At 41.0% G+C, this 15,433-nt stretch overlaps 1 protein-coding gene across 3 annotated transcripts in view; it reads left to right on the top strand.

Annotated features, from left to right (window-relative positions):
- SLC1A7 (solute carrier family 1 member 7) overlaps positions 1-5,643 on the top strand; it is a 54,603-nt gene extending 48,960 nt beyond the window's left edge. Inside the window, exons 10-11 of one of the 3 annotated variants that reach the window (XM_027806977.2) lie at positions 2,165-2,264; positions 4,587-5,643. In XM_027806977.2, coding sequence (XP_027662778.1) covers positions 2,165-2,264; positions 4,587-4,745 — 259 coding nt within the window. In that variant the 3' untranslated portion in view covers positions 4,746-5,643. Of the gene's footprint in view, positions 1-2,164; positions 2,265-4,289 lie in introns of all 3 variants that reach the window. The other 2 variants (XM_027806976.2, XM_005440368.3) reach the window with 2 other exon arrangements.
- The last annotated feature ends 9,790 nt before the right edge of the window (positions 5,644-15,433 follow it).

Here is a 15,433-nt window from a genome sequence, read left to right as displayed (position 1 = left end):
AAAGTATATTTCTATATTTCAGCACTTGGTGGTTTCAGGAGCCTGCAGATGCAAAGTGTCAATGTGGGTGACATGATGAATATTTTCAGTATTAGTTTTGGAAGTACTGGAGTATGAAGAATGCTTAAAGAAGGCTGGTTAGATGATCTCACGAGACTGAAATACCCATTACAATGCACTGCAGGTATTACAACCCACTTAGGTAGCCATAACATGTATGTGAACTTCATACCTTTAGCTAGTTCCTAAAGACATTAAGAAAATCAAAATATTTCTCAGCTAATTTAATAAGCAGAAGGTAAAAGTTTTGCATCTTTAATAATATACTCTAAAGCTAAAATACCACTGCAACACCTGACTCATGTTTGCACTGAAAGAAATGCCACTAGCGACAGGTTGGCCTCTTAATGGAGAAATGTCAGTGCTGTGCGGTGTGGTTCTACTCAGGCATAGTGCAAACTACTCTGTACACACAGAAACAAACATGCCAGGCAATCTGTTTTTCTTAATAGTTCCAGTGCGGTGCATTCTTTCCTCAGAAAAATCCTTCAGAAGAGATGCTAATCAGAGCCCAAAAGGGAGTGCAAACTCTTGAGCTCTGTTCATATGTACAGCTTCTTCTCTACCACAGCTGACTCTTTGCACAATCCAAAATTAACAGCTGAGAATGTCTTTCCAAGAATCAAAATGTGATGATCAACCAAGGGAAAAAAAAAAGGCCTTTGTGTATCAGGAACATCTATCAATATGTGCTATAGAAGTGTTTTTCCCTGCTTAACATATTCTGGTGGGAAGTTTCCTCAAAGCAAAACCCAAAATCAGAACAGCAGGAATTAGAGAAAGGGATTCAGCAAGCAAGTGTAGGACTGGGTCCTGGAGTCAACAGCTACATCTAGGTGTAGGCTCTGGAATATTATTGCTGAAGTTACTTGCAATTGCATGTACAATTTGGGTAACTGGACTTGCAAATAACCTTTCATGCAGGAACTTTCATGCTAATTAGGCAAGCAACTGCATGAACATTTGCATGCACAGAGTACATGCCTAAAATAACTGAAAAAAATTAGCACACATTTTCAACTCTTTCCTATACTAAGATACAGGCTCAGAAATCTGGGCAGTGTTGATATTGGACCATCACTGAATTTAATAAGCCAAACATCTGGAGATTTCTGAACCTCCATTTTATAACCACATTTATAAATTAAGTTACCAATATGACACAGTTTTCAGATGTGTATGTTTTTCTTGGAAAAGATGTAATATATTTCAGATGTAAAAGCTATATTGTCTATTTGAAATCTCATCAGTTTTAACTAACAGGTTCCAAGCTGTTTCAAGTGTAACATTTGTCTATGACAACCATTTACTTTTGTGTATTTACAGTTTGTATTTTAATAATTTATTTTTTAGACAGTGTGTGGAAGGTGTAAACAGGGAAGAAACAATCCCATAAATTAATAAATGAAAAATAGTAAAACTGTATGTGTTCAAAGTACTGTCAAGCATACAAATTTAAATTGGAAAAGATGACAACTGAAAATGAAGAATCTTTAAGTGCCACTGGTAGCCATAGCAACCGTAGCTGCTTCAGAAATTAACATGATTTAAATATGGTCAGTGCCTGCTTAGTTTGTGAGTGTAGTTATTTAGCAATCTTCTGAATAATTTTGTATTCTGCACATTCTATCAATACAATAATCTTAACTAGCACTTTGGTTGTTTGATAACTAATATAAGGTGCTGGTTGTACTGGCTGCCCTCTGCTTTTACTGAATTAAGATGTTTCCAGAACCAGCCTCCAAATCAGGCCATCATACTGGATCTTAACGTAAAAACTCTTGACATAAATGCAGACTTGTCTGCTGTGTTAAACCTTTTTAGTGCTGAATCAGCTTGCACGTATAGGGAGGCATAGCTACTCTACTTAGCTCAGTTATGAATTAAAATTAAAATATGTGGTAGCACAGCGCACCAAGCTCAGAAAAGGCTGAGCAGCTCAGTAACTAGTGGCTGCCTTCTGCCAGACTCCTTACTGCCATTTCTAAACTTGTTAGCTCATAAAACCAGCAAAACTGGCCTTCAGCTATAATTACCGCAGTGATGAAGGCATAGGAATGTACCCAAAGAGCCAACAACTTACCATTATTATTTCATTTTCCAGAGACAGGTTTAGAACAATGATCAATGTCCTGGGAGATGCACTGGCTGCTGGGATCATGGCCCACATCTGCCGGAAGGAGTTTATCAAGGACGGTGACGAGGTAACAACCAATGCCATGAGCCAGGCTGTGTCAGCACGTGCCGTATTACGGCAAAGAACCTGCGAGCTCTCAGCCTCCGACATTTGTTTCATCTAGTTTATAAAAGGTGTTCCAGAGAGGGGACAGAATTGGGCAATGTGCTGCTTAGCCAGATGGGTTGGAGGGGTCCTTTTCCATGAGGTCATGCCAAAAGCCACTCAAGTTCAAAGCTTGCCAGCCAGCTGTGTCTGGTGCACGGGGGCTGAGAGCAAGAGAAGCAGCTGCACTGCTTTGCAAATGTATGAGGCGCTGGAACTGTGGGTCCCATAATCAGTACCCAAACTTTGACTGGCCAGTAAATTGTCCTTCTAAAACTGTGACCAGCAATAGAGCAGGGGGAGGTAAAGGTACTTATGAGTGTGTATATGTATAAACAATAAGCTCACAACAAAAGCAACTACCCTGGTATTTCAAGCCTTTGTGTTAGCATAACCTGAAGCTACCATCACAATAATTTCCTTTCTGGACTAGCACAAACACATTGCTCCATTTTAGACTTCACTCTCAGACATCTTCATGCCTTCTACGTTTAATACAAGTCCCTCCTTACACCTGTTTTTCCTTCTCTGTATCTTTACTCCATACACCACACATACCTCTGTATTCTGCCCCTGCCTCCCTCCACTCCTATGCTTTTTTTTCCTTCCTCCTTGGCATGCATCATTCAGTCTTTCCTTATACCAGGAACTCCTTATCCTCTTCCTTCAAATCCTTTACAAAGGAGATTCCTTATTCCACTAGCCCATCATGCTTGGAGGTGCTAATCTCCAACCATTTCAGCTCATGGCAGACTCTCACTACCATTATTCCACACAGACAGAATAGTTCATGAGAAAAATTCCTTCATCAGAACTGATTTTCACAAGGCATGTTTCATTTCTGTGCATCATTTGTAGTAGTCTATCTTTCTGGTAAATCCCATTGTCATGCCTTCCTGCAACAGGTATTTAAAATTCCTGCTCTTTCAAGGTTTATATAGAAAGACAGACCTTATCCTCTGAGGTACTTAACACCTGCAGTAATTACTGATGACAGGATTAGGCCTGAATATATGGGTTACACATACAGCTAGCTAAAATAATACTAAACATACAACCTAATGGTAAGGTATGTCATCCATTACAAAGCCAGAAGTGTAATCTGAGTTCCTGCATAACACAGGCCTCCTGACATTTCATTGCTGTATTTCGAACTCAGTCAGAACTCAAGAAGAGATATTTGAAGAATATAAAATCCCTCATAAGGGATTATTTAGTCATCTGTGATGAGATTTTTCTTTGCATCATACTCTAGAATGGTATTAAAATACACCATTAATCTGCCATACATTTTGGCTGCATAATTCGTAGAGTTAGTAATGTATACCCAAAGGCCAAATTTTCTCAGCTGCAAGCCCACTTCTTTTCTCTGCCAGTATTTGCGTCTTATTTTCCAGAACTTCTGGTTTGATTTAAAGGACACTTCAATATTTAACTTATGAATCAGTCAATAAAATCCTCTTTATTTCTTTTGAAACAGTGCAAACTGAAAAGACAGGTGTTAGTTTATTGGGTTAGAAGAAAGGCAGAAGGCAACAACAACTGACTTACTGGTCTATGTGACTGTACTCCAGAGCAAGCATTGCCCACAGCTTAGCATACTGGTCATTGAGAGCGTGTATCTTTCAAACTTAGCCCTGAAATTCTAAGCTTTATTTACCCTACTTATATCACTTTACTGATGCAAGCAGTTATTACTGTAAGTATAAGTTAAATCAGAGTTGTGACAGAATTTTCATTTTTGCATACTTAGAGATATCTTCACTTTATCTAGATGATGCAAAGATGGCTTAGTGTATATGAGAAACAGGTCCTGGAAGTCTGTTGGAGGCCCTAGATAATCCTGGTGAATGTAAAGCAGATCACAAGCTTTCCAAGTAAAAAATTCCTTTCCTGTTGTATACAGCAAACAGTGGCAGTATTCCAGATCTTAATGCTTTTCACATAGGTGCCATTGATCTGTGAAACTAAGCCTATTAACGTCCATCAGATTGTGGCTTACCAGAGAAATGGCTGTGTGAAGACCATGAATGAATCTCGTGGACCAGAAACAGTGAAAGGGTTTCAGCACCACATACCCGTACAAGTGGAGCAAGAAGAAAGTCCAGTGGAGAATCACACTAAGAAATCCAACAGTAAAGACCACTGCACTATTGAAATAAATGAACTAGAAACAAATGTGTAACTGCTACACTCAGTGGTATCTCATACCGCAGTGACCTGATACCCAATCTCTACCTCACAGCTGGAAGAGGGACTCTTTGCCTTGAACAGGAAAATGTGGAATTACCGCCACCCTGCTTGTACTGGAGCTAGGAGACCAGCTGTGAACGTCAGGAAAGGCACACAGCTTGCAAGAGACATGGGCTTCTTTAAGTGGAAGATTTTAATACTGAAAAATTAACTAATGGACGACTACTGTTTTATTCTGCACTCACTTGACTCCAATATAGTATTCAACGCTCCTTTGGCTTCTTTTTTTTTAAGCTTTTTTTTTATTTGACCCTTTCTGATTTTCTAACCAAAGCCTTTTTTTGTGAATGTCAGTAATTATGAACACTGTATTTATGTAGATTTTTTGCTATGTGAAAATGTTTTACCAAAACTGCTAAAGGTACTAATTTTGTCTAATATTGTTAAATACAGAGTTTGTGCTTAGTTTTAGAACAGTGGTAAGAAAATCACACTGATTTCCTGATCTCAAGGGGTTACGTATATTGCTAAAGAACAGTAAGCAGAAGTGAAGCAAAGCATGCATTTTTGCAAGAAAGCACATTAAGGCAATTCTGACGGGCAGCCCTCAGACACAGGCATTCAAGTGTGATACATAACACAAAGAATTCCTAGGTCACTGCAGAGCACAGTTTGCCTTCCAAGTGCCAGATTTATTAACCTTTTTTTAACCTAACTCTTCAGTAGAGTCACTACCACGTACATGCAGTGGCAGAGGTGATGTGAGCCCTAATCCATAAGCACTGGTGCTAATGTGTCCTCTCCTGTAATCTGTAGGCTGTTCTAATGTAAATATGTATAAACCCAAAGCTCAAACTTGTGAATCATATACTTCATCCTAAGGACAGACTGAGCACAAACTGGAACCTGATGATGCTGAGCAATATTGGGGTTTTGTGGGGAGTTTGCTGTGGAAACCAGCCCATTATTTTTCATAATTCAGTGGCTGATCTACATTGACAGTTACTCCCTTTTCACTATTTACTGAATCAGTTACAATAAAATCTGCTGAGTATGTTTCCAATGTTTGTGATAGAGAACATTTTTAATAAACCTGCCACTTAAAAGCAGGCTGTCTGTGCACTTCTGTTAGTGTCTCCTTATTTCTCTGCTAAAATGGAGAGTGGAAGTGAGGAGACCTTTTGAAAGTTGGGATTTGATCCAGAGATTACATACTAGTTCATACCAATACACTTGAAATATTATATTTAGCTACATGTGGCATATGAGTTTCAGATATTGCACTATGCTGTAGAGAAAAAATAACCTCACCTGTAGAGAAAAAAATAACCCAGTCAAAAAGGACAATTTCCACACTCACCAGGAGTACTTCATGCATACGATTAATGGTTTTCCTGGGGTGTGCATATTCACCTCTTTTTTGAGGGCTCTTTCTTTTTCATGCACTAATTAGTTGCCTCAGAGGGCTATAGCATAGGTAGTTTAAATACCAAATTGTAAAGCCAGAAAGAACAATCATACATCTTATTTGCCTATAATCCCTCAGAAAGGATGTATTAATTTGAAAATATATGTAGTTGGTAACTATTTTCCTGATTTGATCCTAAAGTGAAAACAACAAACACAGAACACCAAGAATAGGGAAGAACTGAAATGATTCAGAACTATTTGCTTCTGAACAAGTCCTATAATAGACCTGCTCTACAGAGTGCCATTAAAATGACTGATTTGGGAGAGCTGTGGCTGGTCTGTATCTCTCTGAATGGGCAGAAGCACTAAATGACAAACACAGCATCTGATACTTTAATCTCAGCAGTGCTGGCAGCTCCAGGTCCCCTTCATCCTTCCCCAGCTGTCCATTCCTCTGTGCACTGTCTCCCCTCCTCTCCCAGCTGTACAGACCCAATTATTTATGAGGCCAGATGAAGAATCGGATGAGAAGTATTTTTAATTCAAACCAGTTCACATATGTTTTCAGCACAGTCCTAACAGACAGTTGTGTCAACACAAAGGGGTGACACAGGGACAAAACCAAGCAGCCAGGGATGAAACAGCATAAGCACTTGCGGAGAGGGCAGGATCTCTGCATGCTGACTTTGCCAACAAAGAAAACGTAACATAAAGTTTCAACTTCACACAGCCCATCACAGCTATGTGAAGTGACAGTAAAATCCTGCCAGTCATCTATCACTTTACAGTCACTTTGCGTAGATAAAAATGAAGAGGCCAAGCAGATCCAAGATTTGGAATGAGTAGTTCCAAACTACTAAGTGGGTTTGGATGAGTCTGCCCACACACCATTCCAATGTGCCACAGTCTGCCAAGCAGCAAGTGCTACCAGCCTTACCACCAGCACCTTCTCTAGCCACCTACAACCTCTGGCTAACTACAAAGTGCAAATCCTTTTGCCTGCTTGCCTGAGACAGCTTACTTAGTCTGACACTCTTCAGCTTAGCCATGTCTCAAGAGGTCTAAGCCAACTCTAGTGCTAAGAAGCTGTGACTTCTACAAGTAGAACTTCAGATGAAGTAAACCTCTAAAGACCAGAAGAAGCCGCTTGTTGTCCAACATGAGTCCTACACAACAAAGAAAACCATAATTTTGCCCTTTACACTCTGCTAAGTAGGGAATGTGGAAATCTCATGTGTGAAGGCATGTTTTTATGGAATCAACAGGCTGTTTTAAAATTAGCCTTCTGTATTCAAACCCTATTCAAAGAGTGTCCAGTTTTGCTCTGCAAATTTGAAATGCCCTTTTTTTCTTTTTACATATTGTTTGGATCTTTAAAACTTGGGTTTTATACCAATATGTGCCTCCCATTCAGCTGGGAGGAAGGCAGTGGTCCAGTTTCTCACCTGACCTTTATCATTTGTTGTATCATGTAGTGCTAAACACAGGCCTACGTCACTTCAGCTCTTTGTTCTGGTAAATATTAGTTGCTTAGTGTGGTGTGACTATGACTGGAGCATTTGACTGCTACTACAGTCATTCTGCACTGAACACAAGACACCACTGTTAACTGGAGAGAGGCAAACACTGAAGTTAAAACCGTTTTTATGGTAAGTTTTCCTCCATGTTAGCTGTTTTCTGTGTCTCATGGTGTTTGTTGTCAAGCAGCTTGACACATGGTGCAATTAGGCTAGCAGTAGGTGCCGTATCATACTTGCACGCATGGATCTGTTCACATTTTCCAGCTATAATCACAGTTCCTTCCAACAAAAATAATGAAGCAGTTGATTATGGAGTTAAAGTGTAAGCTTTGTGTTGGTAAATATGCTTCTCCTACTTTCAAAGCATAAAAACAAACATGTGACCTTTATAGTTTCAAAACTTTCATATTAAAAAAAATCAATCAATCAACCAATCAATCACTAATTACAACAGTTTGCATGGAATACTTTCAAGTATATGTGGAAAGAACATATTTCTTAACTGGCAACATTCAACCTTATTTTGAAGTTGCCTCCCCTTGCTAAAAAGAAAGGGAACTTAGCCAATTAAAGTATACTCAAGACACCCTAGGGGAGAGTGTTGAGGAGGGAGAGAGGATAATTAAGAAAGGTGGTGCATTGTATACAACTATGGAAGAAATAATTTGGGAAGTAAGCCAAATTAACATATACATACCAGAGACTGTTGTTTTATCCTTGTTAATTTGCAACTGCATTGCTCTAGTGACACTACTGGGAGGAAAGAAGCCACTCCAGATTGTTGTGGCATAAAATATCATTAAAGACATCTTTAACAGGTTCTTGAGGATTTTGCAAACACCAAGGAAGTTTTGAAGTGTTGAATTGCTGTAATAAATCCTTGTGCAAGAATTAGAAGTGGGAGAAGGAGACATAACCACAGCACTTACGCATCCCACTAAATCCCAAGAGCTTTTGGCTGTCATCCCAAATGTTTATGGAACTAATGTTTATGGAAAAGTTTATGGAACTAATACAGTTAGTCATTTTCTCAGCTAGACTTAATTGATGTCACTTAAACAACTTAATTGCAGCTAAGCTTATTTGTGCCACCTGAATATGTATCCCAACATACAAATAAGATATTCTAAATAATTAGCCGGAGCATTAAATTGTTATACTCCATGCTATACTAGCAATTCTAAAGCACTTAGAATGTACAGTAAGTCTGTAACTTCCCATTTGATGAGGTCTCTCAATTCTACAACATTTATTTTCGTCCCCTTGTAACAGCAGCAAACTCATTTGTAATACTTTCAAAGCAGACAGAAAGCTTCATCTTCAAGCCAGATGCATAGTCTTGGAAACGACCTCAGTCCTGTCTGTGTTTTTCATAAAAATGAGGTAACTACTAGCAGAAGGTGGTTGATGTGTGCAAGCGAAATGTGTAACCTGGGAAATGAATTGAATCTGGAAAACTCAGGCTGCCTTTGATCTTGCCCAATGCTAAGTACTCCTGGGTCTGTGTCTCTATTGAATGACCAGGTGCATTTTTACATCAAGACAGCTATCTTTCATTACAGACACAGTGGCAATGAGGAATTGCTGGTTTTCCCCTCCAGGCACTAAGATAGCTGAGATTACAGCTCTCCAGCTGAGGACTAAATACAGTAAGGAGAGAAAGCAGCGTAGGTTTTTCAGCAGGGATTTTTCTTACAGGGATGCTACTGCTGCCTATCTTGCAGTAGAGGATCACATCTTTTTGCAATAGTAATAGCTGGAAAATGTCTGACTTTGCTGCATTTGGAAAAGAGGCCCCAGAATAGACAAATTTAATGTATCCATTCACTAAGTGCCAAGCTGCAAATGAAATACATGTATTAAATTTCTCGCTTTAGCCTATGATTGCAGATAAAACTAAGGCGGCAATATATGCTCAAAATTACATTCCTCACTAACTACTTTGGAGCATACTGATTGATATTTCTGGAATTTATAGGAGGGTTTGTCCCACGAAACCCCAAATGGATGAAAAAAATAGAACAGGAAGGGTGGCCACTGACTAAGTGCAGTTCGTTATTCACTATCACAGATTTCTCATGTGATCTTATGGTCAAGTGACCACAAGAACGCAGGGTTTGCTTTCCATCTGTAAACAGAGAAAAAGTAGTTTTCTAATTCAGCAGGCTGTTGCATGGTAAAGATAAATCACCTGAAGACTGAGACCGTTACATAACACATTAAAGGGGACTCATATGATTACCTTGGATTAGCCACTTCTCCCTCTCTGGATGCACAGGATTGCTACTCACAATGCTCACAGGAGTTGCCAGGCTCCTGTTTTAAGTGACAAAACCTCAGATTCCATCATTTATGAAGTAGCAACGGTTGCATCCCCATAGCCTAGAAGATGATATATGGGAATGGATTTGGCACAGCTGAGACTTTTGGCAGATTTGTGTCACAGGATATTTTAGATATTTTACAGGCTGTCAAAGTAAAATCATAGCAGTCTGGTACTGAGAGAGTGGTATTTTAGGGAACAAATAAAGAAGGCTTCAGGAAGACAAGATGGTGAGTATTGCTAGGTGAAGAGGAAGAGTGTTTAATCACTTATTCTCCTGCAATAGAATCAAACCTCCTTTCCTGGCTGGCTTCAAGATAAAAAGGTACCAGCAGCTGGAGATGTAGGGATGGAGCAAGCCATCCCTTTCCTCACAAAGCTTCTGCTTGTGGACAGCCACTAAAGACAGGTCTGCAGGTATCCACAAGCATCTGTGACTCACTGGCTACCCCATCACAACTAATTCTTGGCCACCTCTCACTTACTGAAAATTATCGGAACAGACTATGCAGTTAATGGAACAACTCTTTGCCTTCTCCTATTTGTGCTATGATGAAAACTTATTTGTATTCACAAAGACTTCTGGTGGTAGGGCATCCTGGCCTTTCTTCCAAACTAGCATAAAGCATTCAGTCCAGCACAAGAAGGAACAAATATTGTTCCTAAAGTGTTTTCAATTAAGGCACTACAAAACCCTAGACTTCCCATGCCACTGAGAATTACAGTTGTGCTCATGGTAGGTCGCAGTTCTGCTTTTCAAGTTCCATCATAGGAGTTTGACTTCTGTAAGGTACAGAGTTCTGCATCTGTTGCTTTAAAAGCAGTCATCTTTCATCACAAAGAGGTATCTGCATTTCATTTAGGAATGAAATGTACGCTTGCATGTGTCTGCACACAACGCTAGCTGAAAGCCATTATTTGACCCACCACATGAAACTTACTGTAGTTAACTGTTGCTTTTGAACTTTCCTAATAAGGGTATAATATCTCTGGCTTCTCCCCACCACCACCCCCACGAAGAAGCATATTTTAATAAGATGGAAAAAGCAGGGGAAGCAAAACAAGAAGTGTTTTATGTTCGCAGATATCTCACATTACATCTGCTACAAATTCTGTATGGGCTAAATGGCAAAACCAAAAGAAAAACAAGACTGACCTTGAGATGTTTCATTATGATTTCATTGCTTCTAGTGGTTTTATTGGGTTTTACCACTAGGCTATTAAAAACATGTGGAAATTATACAGAACTAAGTAAAACTGAGTTTTTTCAACCCTAATCTTCCATCTTCTTTTCCATTTAAATATTTCAAATAGTTCTTTTATATTTCATGACTTTTCTTCAAAACAAACTCAAAGTACAGAGTTTTGGGTAGTCTATATTTTCCTTATAGTTTAATCAGTAAATGTATGATCTTTGTTTTAGAAAAATCATCCAATCTTCTAGGGTTTTTTTAATAGAAGAAAGCATTTCTCTGACATGAAATCCTTCCTAACCAAATATCTGGGGAGAAAGAAATCAGGATGGCCAGGAGGGTATCAGTCCAGCACTGTGGCTGGAGCTAGCTTGAACAGAAAGTTCAGAAAGGAAGTCTCAAAACTCTCCGATGGAGAGAATTTCCACTATGACTGCTCATTCTCAGTTGTTTTCTCACTGGTGCTATGTGCAGGGCTAATGTACAGCTCCATACTATACTTTCTGCTCAAGTAATCTGCAGCTCTCCAGAGTAAATTTCACAAAAGGTACTGGAGATTATCTGCATCCCAGAGATTTGTTTGTCCCCTCTCTGAAAGCAGGTGGGAACGACCTAGAAGACTCACTTTGGTTGTTTGTACCTGGTTTGGCATTGGAAGATTCACTGTCATCAGTCCTACCTGCTTTACAGAGAGAGTAGGAACAACCAAAGTGCGTCTTCCAGTGCCAAATCTTTTAAGCTGTGGATGATGAGGGTGCCTCATCAACAGTGCAGCAACTCTACCTTCTTCTGCACATCAGTAAAGTGCTTTGAGTTTTATCCTACTGCTGCATTTGAATTAAACAGACCCAAAACAGAGGTCCACCATAAAGAAGGGGAGAGACCTATATAAGTGCTATAGAAGTAATCAAAGTTAATTTTAATCCTGTGTAAAAGATACAGCCTAAGTAAAGATTTTTAAAAGCTAATGCCTTTGATGACTGTCAACAAACACACAATTATATCCTAAGTAACAAAAGCATGAGATTCATTCATTTCTTGTCTGCAACTGGAGCTGAGAATATTGCAGATCAATCTGAATTTTTATCAGAAGCAACATTCTCAGAAGTATCATAATCCTATGCTAAAAACAGATTCTGGAACTACCATGGGGAAAACTTGAGATAGCCTGTACAACTGTGCGTTAAAACAGCCTTTGCCTGATTCAAAACCATTTAAAGGACTTTATTGATGGACTGTTTAATGTCCTTGGATACTACTGAAGAATTTTTATGGAAACACTTTGTATACTGGATTATTAGAACACATTTATCATCCACTGCCTCCATATATATCTCACAGCTGGCTGACTTTACAATAGCAGTATGAATCAGAGCTACAAGGCACACCAATATTTTCCTCACTAAAGGAAACTGAGTTCTTTAGGGAATTTACTCACTGTTCTTATATTAGCAACATAATAAAGCAATTACAATAACCTCCATAAATTAATCCCATTAGAGACTGAAATATCTTTAAAAAATAGGGCTACATTCATATTACACAAAACTTGATATACATTTAAGTTTCTAGGACAATTATTCCCAAACTCAGGAAGAAAGTCTCACCAATATAACAGCATAAAGTGAAATCAATCAATAGGATATTGGACCATATCATAGAAGCTTTCCCAGAGACTGCTTCCTGTCAAAAATGTTAATTGTGGAATATGTCTATATTCTTACTATGTTTTTGTAAGCAAAATTTGTAAACCTGCTAGTGGGCTTAGTCAACATGGTGACAAACAGCATCATAAACTAAACCCTTACTGACCACCAGGAACCACTGTCAAAAGAGAACAACTGTGGTGTTTCGAAGAGATTCCTCCTGCCTCTCCACTCTGTGTGGACCACTGAGGAGCAGAAAAATGGTAGTCAGGTCCAAGGGAGGAGCTTTATTAATGCAGGTCCGTAGCCTTACTCCTGCACATACCTAACTTGTGCTACTCCATATCCTCAGCCTTTTCAGAAAAAAGTCCCCTCTATCTGTCTGGCAAAGCAGCAGAAGAGGAGGAAGGGGTTTGTACCACAGATGCCTTAGGAGCAGGCCCACCAGCTCGACTCTCCAGCACCTGCAAGAGTTGCAGGATCCTCTCCCCCACCATCCCTTTAATGGACAATCCTGTAGTATTTAAGGGAGGAAGTGAAGAAAAATAACCTCCAAGTCCCCAAAGCAGCTATACTTTTGTTCAGAAGATACAGCAGATCTTCACCCCGGCGCGGCTGACCCCGCGGCGGCTGTGAGGAGGGTGGCTGGCAGCTCTCCGGGGCAGCAGCCGCGCAGATGCTGCACCGCTGCCAGAGGTCTGCAGCTGGTGGTTCCTTGGGAGCTGCCGCCGCTTCCCCAAGGGACCACCTTGTAGCCTCCCTCCTGCCCCACCACACCCCTGTTCAAATTTGGCCAAAAGTTTTTCTGTGGAGGTTTTTGTTGGGTTTTTTTTTTCTTAATTAATTTTTCCTTAGAAGAATATCTGCTTACTGTGTAAAGCACCTTTTTCTCATGAAACATAACACTTGAACCCCAGAGAGCACAGCATGGCATGTCAAGGCCCTCGAGGCAGAGCAGAAGCCCCCTCACCACACCACAAAGGCCCTTGGCCTCCCCCAGCCCCTCAGCCCACCTCCCTCCCTGGCAGCATGGCTGCTGCTGTCCCCCACAACTCACCCCTCTGCCAGCTGAGGCTGGGGTCGGCTGGTCACCGGCAAGGTCCTGTCATTCCTTGAAGAGGGGCTCACAGGGCGCCATCTTGGAGGAGGGAAGGCCTCGGCCTTGTGCCACCTCCCTCTGCACAGCAGAGTCATGGCCAGGGCACCTCCTCTCCTCACAGCAGACGGGACAGCTCCAGCTCCTTTGCGGGGGACTTTTCCCTTCCCTCCGTTTGGGGCAGGAGGAGCCCTCCACTTCTGTGAACATGGGGAGCAGAAGGCAACAGGCTCTCTCCAGGTGCAGCCTGGCACACAGCCCCTCAGCGCAGGCCCTGCAGCCCCACCTGGCACCCTGGGAGGGAAACAGGCCACAACCCTCTTGTGAGGAGATCAAACTCCTGGAGACACAGTTATCCTCCGCCTTTTTTCCCCGAGCTCCCCCAGGAAGCCGCTGGGGTTAGCCAGAGGGGAGCAAAGGTGGGAGTGGGTGCTGGGTGCCCCAGCCTCGGGGCGAGGGGGGAGCCTGAGGGAGCAGGGACGAGGGGGAGAATGGCTGCACAATGGCCCCTCAATGCTGCAGTCACAGCCGGGCCCTGTGCCCACCATCCACAATAAAAGCTCATTATCCAGGGGCTACTTTTGGCACCCGTTGAGTTCTTGATAGCTCATGTGCCACATTTGTACTCCTGTGGCTGTGACAAATCGTATCCAATCTCAGAAAAATCCCATTTCCCCGCCATTTTGTGCAGCATCCTCTGTAATGAGGAAATGTGGCCTTTGAAAGAAAAACAGCAAATAAACCCAGACCCGGGCTGCACAGAGAATCACGCACAAATACCAAGCATGTGCAAATGCATACTTAGGAATAAAGGCACCAACTGAATGTTTTAGACTTCAAGTTTTCACTATCCATACATCTACCCCAACCTTAAAAACTTTCTATTCCTCTCTTTGCCAAATCCGAGCAATTCACTGGAAGAAAGTTACAGGAAAACAACAGGTCTGCTGCCTCTTCCTGGCCCAACTTTGTGGCCCAAGGAGCAGCCAACTTCCCAGCTCTCCTCATTTTCGTTAAATGAAGTTAGACCCTGTTCCTGGGTCCTGCTCCACCTAAGGTCTGGGCTGGACCTCTGGATTACAGGTACCACCCACAGCCAAAAAGATATGCCGGCTTAGTCCCATAGACTTCTGACTGTTCCTCATCATCTCTCATGGAGCCTCTTATTCCTTTGAAAGAAACAAACAACCATTTTATTTTGATATTTTTATGTCCTATGTCATAGCTGCTGATGATACCAGGTAAGTGAGGAACCCAGCTTGTGGCTCCACCTCATCGATCTCTTACAGGATAATGAAGACATTCCTCTTGAGGTTCTGAGGCTTTTACTGGAGAGGGTGTATTTTTTTTTCCCTTTTTTTTTTTTTTTTCCGCTGGAAAACTGTCCCCTTTAAAGGACAGATTCAGCATGCAATTATTTTGAAATTAACCTGGAAAAGGGTTTCCTAACTCTACTTGGTCTAAAAGGATATGCTCCTTCATCTATAGGTGGATCTCCTTTGGCAAAGGCTGATACTTAATTAAGAAGTTTAACAGTGTATGTATCATCCCGAAATTTTGGGCCTGATTCTACAAGGTGTTAAAATCTACCTTCACCCCTGCATTCACCACATCAGACTCTAAAGGCATTCAAAGGGATTCTGGGGCACATGACTTCTCATAGAATCAGTGTAAGGGACTGAAGTTTAAGGATAATCAAGCAGTTTTCCAT

The sequence above is a fragment of the Falco cherrug genome, chromosome 12, assembly GCF_023634085.1.
Source record: "Falco cherrug isolate bFalChe1 chromosome 12, bFalChe1.pri, whole genome shotgun sequence".
Lineage (NCBI taxonomy): Eukaryota > Metazoa > Chordata > Aves > Falconiformes > Falconidae > Falco > Falco cherrug.
This window is presented reverse-complemented; position numbering and strand designations above follow the sequence as displayed.